Source organism: Myotis brandtii, unplaced genomic scaffold (genome assembly GCF_000412655.1).
Source record: "Myotis brandtii unplaced genomic scaffold, ASM41265v1 scaffold636, whole genome shotgun sequence".
Taxonomy (NCBI): domain Eukaryota; kingdom Metazoa; phylum Chordata; class Mammalia; order Chiroptera; family Vespertilionidae; genus Myotis; species Myotis brandtii.
In genome coordinates this window covers 1-21,900 of record NW_005370438.1, presented here as the reverse complement: position 1 = coordinate 21,900, position 21,900 = coordinate 1, and the positions used below count along the sequence as shown (strand labels likewise).

Here is a 21,900-nt window from a genome sequence, read left to right as displayed (position 1 = left end):
CGGGTTGTGGGCTCGATCCCCAGTGTGGGGCGTGCGGGAGGCAGCCAATCAATGGTTCTCTCTCATCATTGATGTTTCTATCTCGCTCTCTCTTCCTCTCCCTTCCTCTCTGAAACCAATAAAAATATATTTTAAAAAAATGCTTAGAAGATTTGTGTACATTTCCGACATTTGCTCTTTTTGAAATCTGTCTTACACTATCTATAGTGAATAGCAATTGCAAGGCCTCTGGATATACACAACTATCAATATTTCTATGCACTTATTCATGAATCAAATCATTCTATGCATGTGGGCTCTTATTTACTTAAAAGGCTTATATGTTTTAAGAATACATATAAGCATGTCTGATAAGAACAATAGGAAATCTTGGACGAATCGCATGGACACAGCAGAGGAGAGACAACAAACAGAAGAGAGGAATTAAGTGAGACTCCATGCTGATGGAGAGAGAATAGCAGGAAGTGAGAGGAGGAGCAAAACAAGTTACTTACATTGTTACTGCCGCCCGCCCCCCTCAAAAAAACAGCCCCACCAAAAAAAAACTAGGTTTAAGATCCTGATGAAAAACCCATAAGTGATTCATAACTGGAAGACTTGATTCCCCCTCTGCATTGCCCTGGTTTCTCTCCCTTCCCCCAACACACACACACACACACACACACACAGCACCACGCCCTAGGGAGGGAGGATACAATCTACAATCTTGGGACAAATGACTCAGATTAGAGATAAATCAATGATATAAACCTCATACAGTTACATACAGTTATTGGAAAAAATAACAGCCCTTCCCTTCCCTTCGCCTGTCCCCTGATGGTCCCTTAACCTGGAGAATCAGGCAAAGAAACAAGAGCGCAAGACCCAGGGCTGAAGACCTTCCCTGGGAGCCGGAGACCAGAGAAGGTTAGGCCGTGGGTGCAGGAATTTCCCCTCCCTCCCTCACTTATTGAGTCGCCACTTTACCGCCGGTCCCTAGGCGAGGGCGGGTCTTCCCGGAACTTCTGGCTGAGGGTGTTTCCCTCTCCGAGTGACGCAGAGGTTCCCGGCGCCCAGCAGGTAGGTGGCCCGCTCCGGCCCGGGAGGGGTCCCCGCTCACCCGGGCTGAGACCCGCGCCCGCTGCCTGCCTCTCCCACCTCCAGCTCTGCTCGGGTCTGTTTTAGCTGCAAGCCCGAGGGGTACAGGAGTTAGTCCTGGTGTGTGATGGGGGTTTGGGGTGGCGGCTAGGGGGGAGAGGGGGTGCAGGTGCAGCAGGTGGGAGGTTGGGGGCATCTTGTGGGGCTGGAAGTGGGAATTGTCATCTCCTAATCATCCCAAGGCCCCGTTCTCTACTTTCTCTTTCACTTTACCTCCCTCTCCCTCCCCTTCATGCGGACAATTCATAGTTCCTCCATTTGATGTAAATTTATGCTGTGGAAATGGAGCTTCAAACCTCCCCCCTGCCGCCCATCCAACTCGTACTGCAGCCCCTACCGGTGGTTCTCAACCTTCTGGCCCTTTAAATACAGTTCCTCAGGTTGTGACCCAACCATGAAATTATTTTCGTTGCTACTTCATAACTGTAATGTTGCTACTGTGATGAATCGTCATGTAAATATCTGATATGCAGGATGGTCTTAGGCGACCCCTGTGAAAGGGTCGTTCGACCGCCAAAGGGGTCGCGACCCACAGGTTGAGAACCGCTGAACCCTTCTATATACAGTATAGGGTGTCCCAAAATTCACGCAAGATTTGCAATTCAATTCAATTGCAAATCTTGCATGAATTTTGGGACACACTATAGAAATTCAAGGGGCCAGCTCAGATACCTCCTGTGACTCCCTGGACTGAAAATTTAAAGTTTAAATCACTCCCGGTTTCTTTTTATTTTTTAAATATATATATATATATTGATTTCAGAGAGGAAGGAAAAGGGAGAGACTAACATCAATGAGCTGCCTCCTGCACGCCCCCTACTGGGGCTCAAGCCTGCAACCCTGACATGTAACCTGACCTCAGGCTGATGCTGTATCCACTAAGCCAAACCTGGCAGGGCCACTCCCAGTCTCTAGCCCAGCCTCGCACTGCACCCCTATGGCCCGATGGCCCGGGGTAGGCCCACTCCGGGTTCTCCACTGGCCCTTTTGTGGCCCCTGCCCCACCAGCGCCCCCCTCGCCCAGGGCAGCGCCTGGATTCCCGGCACCTGACTCACTGACCCTTCCCTCCCTTCTCCCAGCCTCGGATTCAACTTTGAGCCCCATCAGCTGCTGCGGCCAGCCTGCCTCCCTGTTGCTGGGTGCAATTCTCAAGTGCCCTGGGGAGGGAGGGGGAAGGAGTTCTGACTCAGCATAGGTTGTCCTGGGAAGGGTGGGGGCGAGGCTGCAGAAGAGCAAACCTCCCCTGGGAGGGATTTGTTCTGGGGTTAGAGTACAGAGACAAGCCTGTTTCTTTGCAGAAGACACTCAGCCACTGCTCCCTCTGTCTCTTCACCAGAAAGCGCCCTTGGTGAGTACTGCCCATCCTTACAGATTGGGTCGCCCTCTGCTTTCTTCAGCTGTTATACCCCTGTATCCTTGTCCTTCTCAGGCCATAAGCTCCCTGCTGGGGTTACTAGAAACTCTTTCCTAGCCCAGCCCCAGCCTGTGGGACCCGAGAAAGGGCCCCATCAGATGTGTGCATGGAAACCCTCTCGCTGATTTTGCGTTCCTCTCCCCACACAGCCTGGACCGCCTCTGTGGTTTAGCCAGTGTGAGCCTTTTTGCCACCACCTGTTTTTACCCAATCCCTCAAAACAAAAACAGACGCAAAACAACAAGCCTGCTGTATTGGCGCTGATTTGTAGGTATGGGGCCATGGTGTATCAGAAACCATTGCAATCAGCTGGGTGAGCAACACAGCCATTGCTCTGGCTTGGAGTAGGGTGTGGTGTTTGTTTGTTTTAATATACTTTTATTGATCTCAGAGAGGAGGGGAGGGGGGAAAGAGATAAGAAACATCAGTGATGAGGGAGAATCATTGATCCGCTGCCTTCTGCACGCCCCCTACTGGGGATCGAGCTCGAAACCCAGGCATGTGCCCTTGACCAGAATCGAACCCGGGACCCTTCAGCCCGCAAGGCCGACGCTCTATCCGTTGAGCTAAACTGGCTAGGGCCAGGTGTGATGTTTAAATGGTGATTGTGATGAGCAGAGAAAGGCCTAGAAATAGTCCTGCCAAAAGCTACAGAATCCTTGAAGAGGTGGGTGTGGTTCCAGGAAGGAAAATTATCTTTCTCAAGAACCTGCCTGCTTCTCTGGCCTGTAGGTTCCTGGATGAAGTTTCAGATTCCCAGTGACTCCTCTGCCCCTGCTCGGAATATACACAGTAGTTTCATTTCTCTTCCGCATTCTCTGTGTACCAGGCAACTACATGTTAACTTACTCTTTATTTTCAGTAAAAATCCCCTACTTGGTTCTGGAGGTTGCAGAACCAAGTAGGGGATTTTTACTGAAAATAAACAGTGGGTATTACTTTTGTAGGTGGTCACCACCCTCTGACTGAGCAGGGGGAGGCCAGCTCACAGAAAACTCCGTTCAGAATGGTTGGAGGGCAGCTCCTAGTGAGGCTAGGGCCAATGACTAGGAGCAGACCCACCTGTTGATTCTCTGGATTTAAATAAAGCCACACCCGGCCAGGTGTGGCTCAGCGGTTGAGCGTCCACCCAGGAACCAAGCGGTCACCAGTTCAATTCCTGGTCAGGGCACATGCCCAGGTTGCAGGCTTGATCCCTAGTAGGGGGCATGCAAGAGGCAGCCGATCAGTGATTCTCTCTCATCATTGATGTTTCTATCTCCTTCTCTGAAATAAATAAAAACATACTTTAAAAAAAAGAATAACATAAATTATAACCCATGGACATAATATTTTTTTACCATATCACATGAAATGGTTGTCTGAGATTATAATGAAATTTGGAGGACATGTTTTGATTTAAAATAGAGGGCATGTTGGATGTATGATATAGTAATCGCCTGGACAGAGAGAACAAACTGGTTTCAATAACGAGACCCAAAAGAAAAGTCACAAGGTACGTGATCTAAATTGCAGAAGTCCATTTTGGATCAGGCAACGTCTTACGTGCAGGGCCGAGACTCAACCTGTAAGATAACATTTATTTGTGAAAGCACAGAGGTAGCGGTAGTTCCTAGGAGAAACGGGCTTAGGAAACAAGGGATGGAGGCAAAGGAAAGGCCCTTGGAGCTTTGAAGGGAGGAAGGTCAAGGTGATGCGTCTGGAGGGATGGGGAACAGAAGAGGAAGGGAAAGGCAGGGGCTTGCTCCCTGGAGGGAGCGTCTGCTGGGTCCTCAGTCATAAGGGTTTTAGGGGCGATCCCAGGGGCGGATATGAATAGAATATTCCGCAGCTTTCCAGGTGTGTCCTTTCAGGGTTGTGGTCTCCACTGATTGATTGACCAGTGTCAGGGCAGGGGGGTTATTATTCAGTGCAGCTGGTCCCGAGGTCAGCCATGGCGCTGCTTGCCGGGTTTTGCTGCTTTTCTGGGCTTGGAGCTGAATGAAATACACCTGAAGCCTAGATGTTCTCTCCAGGGAGGAAAGGTCAGGGGTCTAAACCCTAATGAGCAGGGTATGCGAGGGGAGGAAAGGTCAGCCCGGGGACGAGGTCCTACCCGACACATGTCCATGGCTAGGACTGGGGCCTTCCTCCCTGGTGACCTTCTGCACCTGGCCCATCCTCCTTGCTCTGCTCATGTCTGTCTAACGGCCACCTACAAGAGTAACAGCCCCGGTCTACTTAACAACAGTGACAAGAACAACACTCATGTCTGTCATCATTGATTCAATGCCTCCTATGGGCCAGGCCCCATTCCTAGGACTTCATCTATCTTCATTCATCTGTGCATAGACATATGATTTTCATTTTAGAAATACTGAGGTTCAGAGGCGTTCATTACATTCACTGAATATTCCTAAAAAGTGGTATCATAAAAACACTTCCGAAAAACGTGGACCTGGCGCTTGAACCAGCCTTCGGTGAGGTTTCCTGTCTAGCTTTCCACCAGGGTCTGGCATTTAGAAGGAGCCTTGCTATTGACACCTTTATCCCCTTCTGTTCTGCTTCTTTCTCCTTCCTGGGTCCCCCATTAACCCTCTGAATAGATGTTGATGCCAGAGAGAAGCCCATCGGTATTGGTGTTTGGATAGGTAATCCCCACCATGGCGCTCTGTTCATGATGTGTCTTTTCCACAGTAACCCTGTGTCACCATGGTGTCCCCTCCCTGCTACGGCCTGCTAACCCGCCAAAAGGAGCCAGGTAAGCCTGACTCGTGACTCTGACTTGCCATTGGACCTTTGGCACCTCAAACGGTGGGAGACATTCTGTGAAGGTTGGTGACCTCCTGAACTCTGGTCTATCTCTAGTGCCACTGAAGAGCATCTCGGTGACCTTGTCCATTCGAGAGTTTGTGGCCGGTGTGTCTGCTACCTTGAACTATGAGAATGAGGGGAAAGACCCGTTGGAGGCCTTCTTTGTTTTCCCCATGGACGAAGACTCAGCTGTCCACAGCTTCGAGGCCCTGGTGGATGGGAAGAAAATCGTGGCAGAATTGCAGGAGAAGTCAGAGGTATGAGGGATGACTGTATACCTTCCTCCCTTTTTATGCCCATAATGCATGCTCTTTAGGGTCCCTATCAAATGCAACTGCCCAGAAATGTTGATGTCGAATGCTTTGTCCTCTACTCCCCCCTAACCGATAACTTTCCTAAAACCATTGGAAGGAAACACCCATCGAAGGCACTCAGAGTTTGGCTGTGAACTTGGCAAGACCCATCACAGGCTCACCCCACCAGTCTTTGCTTCCTGTGCCACTCGTCTCCTCCTCAAGCATGTCACCTCTCATGTCATGTCCCCTCTCGTGTCCTGTCACCCGTCTTCCCCTGTCCTCCTTAGGCCCGCACCAATTACGAGAATGCCATCAGCCAGGGCCACCAAGCCTTCTTGTTGGAGGAGGACGATCAGGCTGGCGACATCTTCTCTTGTAACGTGGGGAACCTGCCCCCCGGGTCGAAGGCGGCACTCACCCTGAAGTACGTGCAGGAGCTGCCTCTGGAGGCCGACGGGGCCCTGCGCTATGTGCTCCCCGCTATCCTGAACCCTCGCTACCAACTCTCCGGTGAGTAGGCTCTTTCTTCAAATACTCGCGGGGAAAACCCCCCTCAGGGTTGTCGGGGGGCTAAGCATTGTGGGGAGGGGACACACCACTGAGCTCACTTTCCGTAGGAGGGCCTGAGGGCGGTGGCCTTCAAATGAAGACTCCTGCAGTCCCTTCGAAGGACGTGCCCTACACACTCAGCCTGGCTGCCACCGTCAGCTCCCAGCATGCCATCCAGAGCGTCCAGTGCAGCTCCCCCGTGAATCCTATTGAGTACCTTGCCGATAAGACTTCTGCTCAGGTAATTAGTGAGCGCGCTGTGGTTGCCAGCACCCTGTTTTGGGGTCCTGATCTACCTCCCTCCATCTCCTAAATATTGCTCACTTTCCCCTGTTAACCCCGGGGGAATCGCACTGGGCCCCTTCTTTTATTTAATATATTTTTATTGATTTCAGAGAGGAGAGGAGAGGGACAGAGAGATAGGAGCATCAATGATGAGGGAGAATCATTGATCAGCTGCCTCCTGCACGCCCCCTACTGGGGATCAAGTCCACAACCCAGGCATGTGCCCTGACTGGGAATCGAACCCAGGACCTTTCAGTCCCCAGGCCAACGCTCTATCCACTGAGCCAAACTGGCTAGGGCTGGGCCCCTTCTTTGTCCTTATTTCATCTCCAGAGCCTCCTGCCTGTTCTCGCCCTTGCTCCTGGCTCTGTTCACACGTGGAAGGAGCCAGTAGCCCTCAGCTCTGACCTCAGCCCCAGGCAGAGGCACGATGGTTCTAACATGGCTTCTTTGCTTGCTCCCAACTCAGATCTCCTTGGCCGAGGGACACAAATTTGATCGAGATGTGGAGCTCCTGGTTTACTACAGTGAGGTGCACACCCCCAGCGTGGCTGTGGAGATGGGGGCGCCTGCAACAGAGCCCGGTATCTTCCTTCTTCCTTTGTAGTTACCGCCTAAGGTCGTTGAATTACCCTCAAATGACCCTCACTTTTTTTTTTCTATTCAGTAAAGGGTAAAAAAAAAAAAGGGGGGGGGGGGACTAGTTTATACTATGGCATGCAAAAATGGTTCCATATTGAATATCATGTGACTATGTCTTATATGTAAATTTAGGTGAATTAGTAGGTACTTAGACAAAGGACATGAAAAAAAAGTTTACAAGGGAAATGCAGCCAGTTTACAAATATGGGACAATGATCAGCCTCTACAAGTAAAAATAAAAATAAAATGAAAGTAAATGATGTGACTTTTTCACTTTTAAAATGATCAAGGATTTCCAAATCTGGGAACACCGCATGCTTTAAAAGGTGAGGTGAATTTGGCACTCTCGCAGACTGCTTTAAGCAAAAATAATTTGGAATCGAACTTTGGAGAAGAGATTTGGCGATATGTGTCAAAAGAAATGTTCATTTTAGTGATTCCAATTTTAGGAATCTTACCTAAGGAAATAAATTTAAATGTAAGTAAAAATATACACTGAAGTGGCCATTTTCATAATATCAAAGATTAGTAAATAATCAAAATGTCTCACAGTAACTTAATTCACTATGCTGGGATTACTTGATGCGTTATTATGCAGCTACCAAAATCATATATGTTGACAGATTTAAATAATATAGAGAAAAAGCCTTCCAACGAGGATTAAGTTAAAGAAAAGTAAGTTATACAAACAGATTGCTATAAAAAAAATAACCTGTCAATTAAGAAAAACATTTAAAACCACAGGAAATATGCACGTAGTAATTATGATTAGGTTAAGACTAACTTTACATTCTAAATTTTTTGTTTTATCTAATAAATAACTTTTATTGATTGATTTATCATTCCAACCTGTAATCTCACCTAGAGTTCTTTGTTCTTTTTTTAATTGTGGTAAAATTTATCTGACATAAATTTTAAGTAAAAAGAAAACTAATACTTTGGTATAAAATTTACATAACGGAAATTTTACCATTATAATTATTTTTAAAGATATAGCTCTGTTGCCTTAAGTACATTCACTATGTTGTAAATATCACCCTTATCCATCAGGGTTTTTTTTTTTTTTATCTTAACCTAGTTTCTTAATTTCTAAGCCTAAGTTTAGTTTCTTACTAGCTTTAGTTTTTAAGTTTCTTTAATTTGCTTATTTTCCAAGTTTTCCTTAGTATATATCTACTTTTCCTGTTATTTTTTTTTGTTTGTTTATTTGTTTTTATTGATTTCAGAGAGAGGAAGGGAGAGACAGAGAGACACAGAGAGAAACATCAATGATGAGAATATCATTAATCTGCTGTCTCCTACATACCTACTGGAGATCGAGTCTACAACAGGGGCATGTTCCCTGACTAGGAAGTGAACCATGACCTCCTGGTTCCTAAGTCGCTGCTCAAACACCAGGCCACACAGGCTGGGCTGTGTACTTCTTCTTTTAACTGAACTGGTGTAACACATGTCAGGGACCACTGTCTCGGGCCTCCCTGAGCTGCCATGGCCCTGGACTACAGAGACCATGAAGCGTCACTGGAAAGATATTGACACTTCTGAAGCATTTCCCACTTTGGTGGAATGATGCATCCTTGGGGACAATCATAGTCAAAACACAATGTCTTGGGTTAGGCTCTTACTTCCATAGCTACTACTGCTTTAAAGATAAGTAGCTATAGTTGATCTTCAATCAGCCATTTTTCTTATCTCATTGTTGATGTTTGGCCAAGGTAACTTCACACTCCAGCTCACAAATTGCAACTCCTTAATTTGCCTTCAATTGTTTAACCATTTCCTCCCCCCCTCAGGGCAGGCCATCCACGCTAAACCTGTTAGAGGGGGTCCCAACGTTGACCAGGTTTGCTCCAGCTCCTGTTCCCTGAAGCTCTGGGCTCTGTCTTTGTACATTAGTTGCCTGGTTTTGTCCTTCCCTTTGGGCGAGCTCCCCCTTGTGTGCCCAAGAAGTACTCCCACAACAGTATGTATGTTTTTAGTTCCTTTTCATCTCATGGTGTCCTTATTCTTTCTGAGTAGGTTCTTTGATGGGAGATCCATCTGCGATGGTGAGTTTCTACCCGAATATCCCAGAGGCTCAGTCACCAACTGCATGTGGAGAATTCGTCTTCCTCATGGACCGCTCGGGAAGTATGCATTGTCCCATGAATAATCAGAATCCATCTCAGCTGCGCATACAGGCGGCCAAGGTAAGACTAGTTCTTTTTCTGGTCATGTGCTCAAGTAAGGATGGGTCTCCGGGGGTAAATTAGAGTCCATCTGGGTCATCTGGATCAGTGTTTCCAGCTGCACTGCAGCTCACGTGACCACTCCGAGGACTATAAGACTGGGTGGCACACTCTGGGTGAAGGCCCACACCCGCAGGAGTTAGATGGGGAGGGTCTGTGTGTCTTCAAGGATCCTCTCTCACTTGCTCCCCATACTCTCTTCCTTCAGGAAACACTGATTTGGCTGCTGAAGAGTTTGCCTGTAGGCTGTTATTTCAACATCTTTGGATTTGGATCGTCCTTTGAGTCCTTCTTTCCGTAAGTTTCTAGAAAGGCTACAGAGAGTTCAAAAAAAAGATCCTCTAAAGCAGCGGTTCTCAACCTTCTGGCCCTTTAAGACAGTTCCTCATGTTGCAACCCAACCATAAAATTATTTTCGTTGCTACTTCATAACTGTAATGTTGCTACTGTTATGAATCGTAATGTAAATATCTGATGTGCAGGATGGTCTTAGGCGACCCCTGTGAAAGGGTCGTTCGACCGCCAAAGGGGTCGCGACCCACAGGTTGAGAACCGCTGCTCTAAAGAAAGGACTATATTGTTAAAGGGGTTACGGTAGAGTTGACCTTGGCATTGGGGAGTTCAGGTGAGGAGGTTTACAGTGGGGCGAATCTCAATGCGGGGATGCGATACTGGGCAGTGTCAGCTAGCTATGTCCCTGCATGTGTTTGCTTTACTCAGGGAGAGCGTGAAGTACACTCAGGATACCATGGAGCAGGCGCTGAAGAGAGTTAAGAGTATGGACGCTGACCTCGGGGGCACAGAAATCTTGGAACCACTCAAGGCCATTTACAGTAGAACTTCCATCCCAGGCCACCCTCTCCAGGTAAGAATTGGAACAGAGCTCACAGGAAGTGGGTAGAGAGAACTCAACTTCGGTTCCAGAATGTATAGCCCTGAGTTTCATTGTAGGATTGTCCCAACAGGGTGTGCATTTCAGAGTTGTCTGTCATGTAGTAAAGGGGAAAAGACAAGAGGCATTTCATAGAATCCCTCTTCCTTAGCTCCATGCTCTGAACTGTGGAGGTGGAAGCTCTCTTGTGGAATGCCACAGAGGCCTGAGGTGAAACTGGTAGGGTGAGGAAAATGCCCCAAACCATGTAAAAACCTGATGCAAGTGACAGTGGCCCACTAGGGATTTCACACGTGTCCGAAGAGGCATCAGTGTCTCCGGCATGAAATAGTTGAGTTTTTCAAGGGCAAATTGCAGTATTTTAAAAATGAACTTAAAAAAAAAAGTGAACTTCATAGAGACTTGACCAATGTCTTCTGTGTTCAGCTTTTTGTCTTCACAGATGGAGAAGTGAACGACACATTCAGTGTCATTAGAGAAGTGAAAAGCAATGGGCAGAGGCACAGGTATGCAGACAATGTGTGTGTTTCTGGGTGACTGACCACATGTAATCTAGGGCCTTGTGGTTCCAGTGCTGACAAGTAAGGATGGACAGGAATACTATGGGGTTATTTCTGCTTCTTTTTGAATAAAAATTAATGTTGCACAGTTTTTATTCTATGTATTTTGCTTCTTTCCCTCAACAGTATATAGTCACCCATATTTTGCATGGAACCATAGTTAATTTTCACTGGGGTATAGTACTCCACAAGATGGCTAAACCATAATTTATTGATTGATTCTACTGCTGATGGACTTCCATTTAGCTGTTTAAAATAATGCTTTTGTGAATATCCTTGCATTCTGGTACATGTATTTTTTGCCTACACACACTTGTGTGTGCACCTATATATGCATATATACATATTCATTTTCACATGTGTACACACCTATTTCTTTGGATTGGCATGGTTGTGGATTTATTGGGAATGCCCATTTTCAGAATGAACATGGTTCCCATTGCCTTAATAGTGTGGTTGTTTCCTCTAGGTCTTTTTGTAGATATCCTACATCCGATTAAGGATTTTTCTGTTTTGAGAGTTATTTTCTTTTTGTTTACATTTAAAAAAATAATAATGAATGGTTGAATTTCATCAAATGCATTTTATGTACTGATGAGATGAGAGTATGGTTTTATTCTTTATTCTTTCAATGTGTTCATTGTAATGACTGTTGTTAAATATTAGACCAACCTTGCATTTCTGAAATAACCCAAGTTAGTTGTGATCTATTAACAATTTTCATATATTTTTTTATTCCGTTGACTAATAATTGTTTAGGATTGAAAAATATTTTTTCATGAGAAATATTGGCATGTACTTTTAAAATAATATTCTTGTTGGGTTTTAATATCTATGTTACAGTGGTATCATATAATGAGCTGAGAAGAATTGCCTGTTTTTCTATTATGGGAAATATTTTCTTACGTGTTTACTAGATGTTACAAAGAGATTTTTTTCTGTGGGAAGATTTTTAAATCTCTTTATTGAAATAGAACTGTTCATATTTTTATATGTTCTTGATTCTTATGGGAGTTTGTATATTTTATCTAAGTTTTCAAATTTCTCTGCATGAAGTATCAACAATGTCGCCAGATGATGTTATTAAGTTTAGTAGAATCAGTGGTAGTATTCCCTTTTTATTCCTGACACTGATTATTTGTGCCTTCTCTTTTTTTCTTGCCCTAAATGTTTGTCAGTTTTTTAAATATGTTTTTATTGATTTTTAGAGAGAGAGGAAGGGAGAAGGATAGAGATATATAGAGAGAAAAACATCATTTGTTGGCTGCCCCCTGCATGCCCCCTACTGGGGATCAAGTCCGAATCCCTGGCTGGGAATTGAACCAGTGACCACTTGGTTTATGGTCGATACTCAATCACCGAGCCACACAAGCCGGGCATGTTTGTCAATTTTAATAATCTTTTCCAAAAAAACAGCACTTTTTGTATATCCTCTCTTTTGTATGATTGTCTTCTGTATCAATAACATTTGCCCCTATCTTTCTTTTCTTTAAAATTTGTGGGGTTTTTTGGCTGCTTTTTCCCCAAGATCTAGATATGGATGTTCGGGTGGTTGACTTTTAGACTTCTTTTTCTGACATGTGTATTTAGAACTAGAATTATAAACATATCTATAACTAAATCCTAAATTTGGATATGTCATTTTCCATTGGTGTTCTCTACTTTCTAGTTATCGTTATGATTTCTTTATAAAACGTATGTAATTCCGAAGTATACTAACTAATACACTATCTCTTCATGTATTTTTATGTGTTTTTTTGACCATGATGTTATCATGTCACCCTTTCATCCTGTCTCTAACTTCAGGCTGTTTTACAATCGCAGGTGTTTCTCATTTGGTATTGGTGAAGGAGCCTCCACCAGCCTCATAAAAGGCATTGCCCGGGCATCAGGGGGCGCGGCAGAATTTATCACAGGCAATGAGAGGATGCAGTCGAAGGTGAGGGGCAGGCCTGTGTCCAGGGGGGCGGTCCAGAGGGAGTGGGGGCAGTGAGCACCCTGCTGCAAGAGCCTAGGCAACCTATTGCCTCTAGGATTCATTTCTTTATATTCCCAGGGCTTTGGGCTACAGACTCAATGGGACTATTTTTGTCTTTATGTGAACGGGCCCCCTGTAGTTTCTGGGGAAATGGCATCTAATCCCAGCAGTTGGATCCCAACAACAAAATTGCGGAAGAGGTCAGGGCTTTGTGTTGAAAACAAGAAAGAGAGAAACTTAAGAATTTTGCCTGCTGAGCTTGGCATTCTAGGTGTGTGCTTTAGGACCCGGCGGGTCCTGCAGTCTCTCCTCCATGCAAATGACACAAAGAACACAAGCAGGATGGCCCTAGCCGGTTTGGCTCAGTGGATAGAGCATTGGCCTGCAGACCAAAGGGTCCCGGGTTCGATTCCCATCAAGGGCATGTACCTTGGTTGCAGGCTTCTCCCAGGCCTGGGCCCTGGTCAGGGCTCATACAGGAGGCAACCCATCAATGTGTTTCTCTTACATCCATGTTTCTCTCTGTCTTTCCCTCTCTCCCACTCTCTCTGAGGATGGATGGAAAAATATCCTTGGGTGAGGATTAACAACAACAAAAACCAAACAAAAAAACCCCACACAGAAACAGACAGCTGTAGTATGTCTGTAGGTGGAAGAGGCGGTAAACTGCTACTCCGTTTGATGAGTTAGCACAGGGAGGCATCCTCCACCTCTGGTTATAGTGCTGTGTTCCTCTTCCCCAGTTGGTGCCATTTCTTATCGAATGCCTACTTCTCTGTTACTTTATACACATTTATTACGTGTCTCTGCCTTAGCTTCCTCATGTGTAAAGCAAAAGGAAGAACACCCATCTCCTAGTGGAGTACAAGGGTCTACCATGCGTTGGGCTGCATAGCTCCTGGGGCATGATGAACACTCAGGTAGTAGTAGGTATGGTTGCCATTATGTTGTTTTGGTGTTTATTCTGTTCTCTTCCCTCCTCCAGGCTCTCAGGGCCCTGAAGCGCTCTCTGCAGCCTGTGGTAGAGGATGTTTCTCTGAGCTGGGATTTGCCTGCGGGTCTGTCTGCTAAAATGCTTTCCCCAGAACCAACTGTCATCTTCCGGGGTCAGAGGTTGATCGTCTATGCCCAGTTGACTGGGACGATGCCGGTGAGATTCCATTCTTGCTTGTTCCTCCAGCCAGAGTCGCCGCTGCCCTGAGCTCTGCTCCGGACGCTTGCCCGACAGGGTCAGCCTCCCTCCCCTCGCCATCATGTCAAGCCTCTGGTTTTCTGAACTACCTGGTTTCTAGCCAGAAACTTTAAATGTGTGGGGTTGGGGAGCTGCCCCAATTCTGCCATCTCTCCCTGGGTGATCTCTCCCTCCCATCCTGTCTCCTCTTCTCTACTTTTTAGCCAGCAGAGGCAACAGGGAAAGTTTGCCTCAAGTACACCCTCCAGGGCACGCAGTTTGAGAATCAAGTGGCATTTTCTCTACAGCCCAAGTCAGATGCCAAGTAAGATTTCCATTTTTATTTCCTAGTTCTTTCCTGTTCTTTCTCCTTTCCCTCCCCTCTCCTCTCCTTTCATTCCTCTCCTTCCCTTCCTTCACCTTCCCTTCCTTCTTGTCTCTGCCATCATTGGGGGTCAGTTTCCTGCTCTTCATTTTGGGCTCAATGATTTCCCTAAAATCACTTTTCCTTTTCCGGCCACTCAGATTTCATCTCCCCCCTATCTTTATGTTCCTCCCTGCGCCATCCCTAGCCTGTCAGGGCTCTGAGTAGCGGCACAGATGAGCTTCTCCCTGAGTCACAGGAATCTTTTTTCTGTTAGCCTCACCATTCATCGCCTGGCTGCCAAGTCCTTCATCCAGACCAAGGACATGGGCTTCGAGGAGACTCCAGCAAATGATAAAAAAGAGGTGCTGAAAATAAGCATGGAGTGCGGCGTCATAAGCTCCCACACGGCTTTCATTGCCATCAACAAGGATCTCAACAAGCCGCTTCAGGGACCCCTGACTCGCAGTGACGTTCCAAGTCCAATGCTGTTTGCTGGGTCTATGATGATGTGTTCTCCTGGTATGCCGAGAGGTGCTCCTGTTCGGATGTATTGTAGTTCTGCTCCGATGTTTGGTGCTTCTGCTCCGAAATCAAGGTTCAGCCTTAAAAGTGAGTTTTATTCTAATCAAACTCACATAAAATAAGGGGCCCTGTATACCTGGATACATCATTTAAAGCAAATGTTTATGAAAAGTCCTTCCCTCCCCACCTGCCTTGTCTCTCCACATCTAGAATCTCTGACTGCTGTAAAACTTTTCTGCCCAAGAAAACTAGAAAGTACACCATTAGCAAGAAAATGTAAAGTACTCCAAGTGGGGGGGGGGAGGGGAATGAGGGAAATGAAACAGAAAGTGCACATAAAAATTGAGTAGTTACACTGCCTAAACTTGAAGCTTATGTATCCTATTGATACTGGTTAATGATTACACAGATGGCCGGCAAACAACCTGGTAGTGTTAGGAAATGGATGCTGATTGCTGAGCTGTCTCAGATGTAAACCAAAACTGGAGAGCGAAATGCTCAGGGAGACAGAGCTTTTGTCAAGGAATGTTGAGGGGCCGATCAGCTGCAAGGACTCACTGAGATCACCATGGAGGATCACCTGTGTAGCAACAGAACTTGCTTCAGCGGGGCTCTGGTACCTGTTGAGTCCACCCCATGAGTACGTCGCTTGTGGAGGTGGTGGGTGGTGATACTTTGACATGGTCTGAAGCTGTCCACTGGGTGCACTGGCTCTGGGGACTCCTGGGAGATTCAGGCCAAGGTCAGCCACTGCCTTTGTTCTGCCCCAGGGGACACCCAGCATGAGCTACAAAATGATCTGCAGATGGCTGCTACTTGTGTTGAGCTTGGAGGTGCCTAGGAGAAGCCAAGCTACAAACCAAGGCTGGCTGTGGCTAGTGCCGGGCCCAGGGTCACTTGGCAACAGGTACCAGGCCAGATGCTGCTTATTTGAGAGACTTTAGGAAAATATGAAGCATGAGCCAAGACAGGCCATTCTGATGGTAAAGCCACTAGAAACAGCTGGTGTGGACAGGGCCTCCGGGAATCACCAGGGTGGGGCTAACAGTGTTAATCCAGGTTGATGGAGACTCAGATATGGTGGCCACCTGCTGGCTCTTTGGGGGAAGGTTCAGCAAAGTAACAATGGCCTCTACCAGTACTTCTGTCTGGAAGAAAGCTGCCCATCCAGCTCTTGCTGTGATGCCAGGCCATTCAGTACCTCCTTGTTTGCCTCAGGTGCCTTTCAAGTAGCTGCCCCATGCTGGAGCTCTGAGGAGTAAGTCCGAGTTAGTCCATATGTGGACTCTTTAGGAGGAACTGTTCAGAACTCCTGCAGCCACTGTCTCCCTCAGCCTCGTCCCTCAATGTTTTTTATTACCAGAAGTTATGGGGACTTTTCTTCCCAGCATTGGAACCCTGGGCGGGAGACTTGGTGTGGAGCAGGGATTCCTTGCTCCTCAGGGGGTACCTGTATAGCCAAGACATCCCCCCTAGTTTTTATCTGCCCCACATGGGTGTGGCACCAATCCCTCCTACCAGTGTGGATATGGCTTCTTCTTTAATTCCATGGTTCTAGGACTTCCATTGAGCTTGATTTCAGGCAGTTCTGAATGTGGTTGTTCTGTAGTTGAGTTGTAATTTTGATGTGGTTGTAGGAGGAGGTAAGGATACTGCATTTATTTATACCACCATCTTGTTTGGAATTTAAGGATATTTTTAAAGTATATATTTTTTTCAATTAGTTTTTTACAGGTGGAATAATTCTGCTTGATAGCCAGAAATCTTGGCTTGGAAGGGAGTAGCTGGAGTAGAGTGGAGGTTGAAGCCATTTAATTGATTTGAGGAAGCTAAGAAGCTTTGAATTAGGGGGTTGGATTAGGTTATGTACATGGGTGCTTAATCTCTAAAGATGGTGGCAGACTTTGCAAGGAAGGGAAAGTCTTCGATCTAGTTTTCAGATACTTCAGTGGATGTTGAAAAGGGACAAAGAAGTTGGAGGTTGACAGCAGTGAGGCTACGAGAAAGGTAATCCAGGTGAAGGTGAAGAGTCATGCTATGGATGTGGCCATTGGGACTGAAGAGGTTGCCAACCCCACCTACCTCACCTCTCAAACATGGATGCTTGGGTTCTGGTACCTGGAGCAGCCACCATTTGAGAAGGATAAAGGGAGAAAAGATTTCTGGGAGGAAAAATTAGTTTTAAGTTGAGATGAGTAGTTGAAGGAAGCCTCGATAATGAAACTAAAGATGCAGAAAAGATCGTTGTCGTGTATCAGGAGGACACCGTTGGAAGGGCTCTGAAGCTGCAGGATTTGGACTCCTGGGAGAAGAAAAAATGCACAGTAAAGATGATGAAGAAAAAAATGTACAGTAAAGAGGCTGACATGGATAGGAGCATATGTCTCAAATCATCAGGGCCCTTTGCCTACAGCAGAGAGCATAGGATGCCTCAGTGTCAATGGCTATATTGTATTTTTTGAGCACATACAAAGCCCTATTCTCCTACCATCCTCCAGCATCTCTGCCCAACTCATACCAGAGCATGTCCTACCCGAAGAACGGTTATGATCCCGATAGGTCCACAATTAACAAGAGCCTGCATTCTCTAGGTGAGCATCTTCCCAGGGATGTTTTCTCACCAGGGCTTGTCTGTCACACATATAGGATTAGGCAGACGACTGAGGGGTGGTGGTCCTATATCATTGAAACACCAGCCCGATGTGGAGCAGTATGATGATTGTTATGATTCCGGTGAAATGTCACAAGAAGGTTCTTCCATTGACATGACCGACTTGGAAACTAACCATACAGGTGAGATGACCCTCAGTTCTCTTTTCTAATCTATGGGAACTGAAGAGCTCATCCTCCGTGTCCTGCTGTCTTGTGGCTTTCTCTACCCAGGAGGTGATCGGTTGGAGAAGCGTCGGGGCAGAGGGTAAAATTTCCCAGTCTTGCCCTAACTGGTTTGGCTCAGTGGATAGAGCATCGGCCCGGGGACTGAAGGGTCCCGAGTTCGATTCTCTTTCCTAATCTATGGGAACTGAAGAGCTCATCCTCCGTGTTCTGCTGTCTTGTGGCTTTCTCTACCCAGGACGTGATCGGTTGGAGAAGCGTCGGGGCAGAGGGTAAAATTTCCCAGTCTTTTTGTCAGGGCCAGCCCCGCTTCCATAGTCTACAACACAGGACACTGAAGCCTGCCCCAGTGGAGTTCGGGGTGAGCCCCTCTGCCATGTCTTCAGCTCGCACGCCTTGCCTACTGACAGGGGCCCTCCTCTTGCAGAACCCACCTGCCAGCCTGTTTGGGCCCCAGCTGCATGAATCATTCTCTTACATGTTGGGTTTGAAGACCGACCTTTGTCATGCTTTCTGATGACTTTCTGTCACTACAAGCTGATTTGACAAAAGAGAATTGGAATCTTTCTCCTGATGCATGATATAAAGCAGGGGTGGGCAAACTTTTTGACTCGAGGGCCACAATGGGTTCTTAAACTGGACCGGAGGGCCGGAACAAAAGCATGGATGGAGTGTTTGTGTGAACTAATATAAATTCAAAGTAAACATCATTACATAAAAGGGTACGGTGTTTTTTTTTTTTAGTTTTATTTATTTCAAACGGGCCGGATCCGGCCCAAGGGCCGTAGTTTGCCCACAGCTGGTCTAGTCTCTTCCCATTTTGCAGCAGGGGTTTATGGTGTACAGTCGTTTCATCGTTCAGACACATCTTTCCCACTTACTCTCTCTCTATGCATTCTTCTTAGGCTGCTAATACAGAAAGGGCTTCGAGGTCTAAGGTAGATTCAGATCTCTTGTACTACCAGTTACTGTGGGGTCTTAAGATAATTAGTTAACTTTTTACTTGTTTCAGTTTTTAGAACTATTTTTATTGATTTCAGAGAGGAAGGGAGAGGGAGAGATAGAAACATCCATAATGAGAGAGGATCATGGATCGGCTGCCTCCCGCATACCCCCTACTGGGGATTGAGCTCGAAAACCCAGGCCTGTGCCCTGACAGGAAATTGAACTGTGAGCTCATGGTTCATAGGTTGATGGTCAACCACTGAGCCACACCGGCTGGGCAAGGGAACTTTTTAGAGCCTTAGCTTCCTCAGCTGCACTATCATGCACCTCCTCATGAGAACTTCCTTCATGTTATCCACGGAGTAGATTCTCAGTGTCCCGTAGTGTTGGTTTCCTGTGTTGTCCTAAAACCTAGTAACTAGCAATATCCCCACTATAATGAGCTCCCTCTCTCATGGAGCCTCTTACTAATGTAGAGAGAAGAAGTTCCCAGCAACTACTATTTGCTGGGAGCCATTTCAGCGCCTTTCTGGGTCCTGGATGTTTTTCCTCATGCACCAGGCCTTATTGTCTCCTGTTTACAGAGAAGGCGGTGATTTCTGTGGGTTAAGTAACTATTAGATTTTGAGTGCAGGCAGACCTGAGATTCAAACGTAGGCTTTTGATATTCAGAACCTTAGTTGTTGTTGTTGTTTTTCCCATTAGAGTAGAACTGTTTTTCTTGCCTACTAATTTCTAAGTTGCACGGAGTATATCATCCCATAGGATAGCTATCCAGATGTGAGATGCTTTCTATGGAAATTCTGTGGTCTTCAAACAGCTTTTACACCATCAGGATTGGACGCTAGACCATGTTTTTAAACATGTTTTTACTGATTCTTAGAGAGGAAGGGAGAGGGAGAGAGAGAAACATTGATCATGTGCCCTGACTAGGAATCGAATCCACAACCTCCCAGTACATGAGACAATGCTCATCCAATTGAGACACACCAGCCAGGGCTAGACTATTCTTTGAGGTAGACTGCTAACTGCTTCCTTTATTTATGCCTGCTCTCTTTTGCCATTTTTGATCATTAAAATTCAAGCTATATTTATCTAGATGTTTGTTTTTTAATCTTTTTCCATTGATTCTTAGAGAGAATAGAAGTGAGGGGGAGAGACAGAACAAGAGAAATATCGATGTGAGAGAGACACATGCATTGGCTGCCTCCCACTTGAGCCCCGACCAGGGGCTGGCATCAAGCCTGCAACCGAGGTACATGCCCTTGATCAGAAACGAACCGGGGACCTTTAGGTCTGCAGGATGACGCTCTATCCACTGAGCCAAACCGGCTAGGGTTATCTGTAATTTTTTAATATACCTAACGTTTTAAGTGTCATTGCCACAAGACTGGATAGGACTTAAAATAGCACTATCATGTGAGTTCTTTAGAACCCTATATCTTCCTCTCCTTTTTGAATTTTTCAGTGCATCTCTCCTAGTGGCAGCACAACACTGGGGTGGCCTACATTGTCACAGAGAAAATACATGTCTCCTGGGTGAGGACTGAGATGGGGGACTTGGTGGGATCTGCACTCTTGCTATAGCCCAGTGATGGCGAACCTATGACACTTCTGACTCGCGATCTCATTTTTTTTTATTTTTCTTTGTTATAGGCTATCATGTGAGTTCTTTAGTACCCTATATCTTCCTCTCCTTTCTGAATTTTTAAGTGCACCTCTCCTAGTGGCAGCACAACACTGGGGTGGCCTACATTGTCACAGAGAAAATACATGTCTCCTGGGTGAGGACTGAGATGGGGAACTTGGTGGGATCTGCACTCTTCCTATAGCCTTTCTCTGGATTCAGACACCCTCCCTGACGTATGCCAAGGGGCCAAATTAAACTTTGTAGTATCTCATCTTCTTTCTTTTTTTTTTTCTCCCCCAAAATCTTTGAAGATGATCCTCTTGTACAGCTGATTTCCCTCCAAAAGGCAGATGGTTCCTGGGATCTGAATGAAGGTCTGGCCGTGGTCTTGGGTATGAGCTTGGGAGATATGCAGGCTGCACTCCCTGTCAAGGTGAGACTCGGGGAAGAAAAAAGGAGTTTGTCTATTTTTGAGAAGTTGGGATCAGTAAAGAGAATTGGATGGATCATGACTCATCTGAGGAAGCAGAATATAGGAGATCATACACTAAGTAAATCTCTAATAAATAGAGGTTGAAGGTATTTCCTGGGTAGGTTAGAACAGAAGGAACAAGGAACTCATGGTCCAGCCAGAAGGAGTTGATGGATGACAAAGGGAACGTAAAAATTCTCTTTTTCTTTGACTGATTCCCTGCCATCCATCTTAGTGATAATAACAGCTGTTCATTGAGCAGTTACACACTGCGCTACACACTTAACTTTCATGATCTTATTTTTTCATCACAACAATGAAAAAAGGTAAGTCCTATTTATGTTGCTGTTTATAGATGAAGAAGCTGAAACCCAGAGAAGTATAGTCATGAGTCTAAGTTTACCTAACTAGTTAGTGGCAGATGGGGTTCAATTCTAGGACTGACTATCTTTCGAACCCACATTATTGCTCCTCTTCTTGATGAGGAAGTTGTCCAGAAATTAGCAAAATCTAAGTTAGGAATGTGATGTATAAACAGGGATAATATAATTATTGTAAATGGGTTCAAGTCTGCTGATGAGGACAAATTACATCCTAGAATTTCAAGATAGCTTACTAACCGAGATATTGTGAAATAGAAGACAAATGCCAAAAGCCTGAAAGGCAATGTTGTTTTGAATTTACAAAATCTGGAAGGTGATTCAATAAACCTCAGATATCCTATAATTACAACAGCAATACAGTATCTACTAGTTCGATGTAACTGTCAAGCTCTTCAAATATGGTCAATGCAAATGAGGAAGTACATTTTTAATTGAATTGAGATGTGCTATAATTGTGAAATGCATTCTGATTTTATAAACTTGATATAAAAAGGAATGTAAAATATTAATTATTTTATATGGATTATATGTTAACATGATATTTTAACTATATTAGATTATATTTATATAATCTAATCTAAGTGGTTGACTGTGTACCTATGCACCAGGAGGTCAGGGTTTGATTCCCAGTTAGGTCACATCCCCTGGTTGCAGGCTAGATCCCCAGTAGGGGGCCTGCAGAAGGCTGTCAATCAATGATTCTCTCTCATCATTGATGTTTCTGTCTCTTTCTCCCTCTCCCTTTCTCTCTGAAATCACCAAATATATCTATCTATCTATCTATCTATATATATATATAT

The 21,900-nt window shown here is 45.6% G+C and overlaps 1 protein-coding gene across 6 annotated transcripts; it reads left to right on the top strand.

Moving 5' to 3' along the window:
* Nucleotides 1–891: 891 nt before the first annotated feature.
* LOC102246080 (von Willebrand factor A domain-containing protein 5A) lies at nt 892–21,528 on the top strand. Of its 6 annotated transcripts, none has more exons than XM_005880385.2 (18): nt 953–1,059; nt 2,437–2,486; nt 2,702–2,819; nt 5,229–5,292; nt 5,400–5,602; nt 5,929–6,151; nt 6,259–6,431; nt 6,945–7,059; nt 9,137–9,306; nt 9,554–9,642; nt 10,066–10,210; nt 10,664–10,743; nt 12,622–12,736; nt 13,761–13,925; nt 14,171–14,271; nt 14,588–14,922; nt 17,482–17,628; nt 20,557–21,528. In XM_005880385.2, the coding sequence occupies exons 4-18, from the start codon at nt 5,244–5,246 to the stop codon at nt 20,820–20,822; spliced, it is 2,376 nt and encodes a 791-aa protein (XP_005880447.1). In that variant the 5' UTR covers nt 953–1,059; nt 2,437–2,486; nt 2,702–2,819; nt 5,229–5,243; the 3' UTR covers nt 20,823–21,528. The 6 variants fall into 6 exon arrangements, with proteins under 6 accessions (XP_014383968.1, XP_005880447.1, XP_005880445.1 ...); XM_005880383.2 differs by having other exon boundaries at nt 2,702–2,823; XM_005880384.2 differs by lacking the exon at nt 953–1,059 and adding an exon at nt 1,068–1,153 and having other exon boundaries at nt 2,702–2,823.
* The last annotated feature ends 372 nt before the right edge of the window (nt 21,529–21,900 follow it).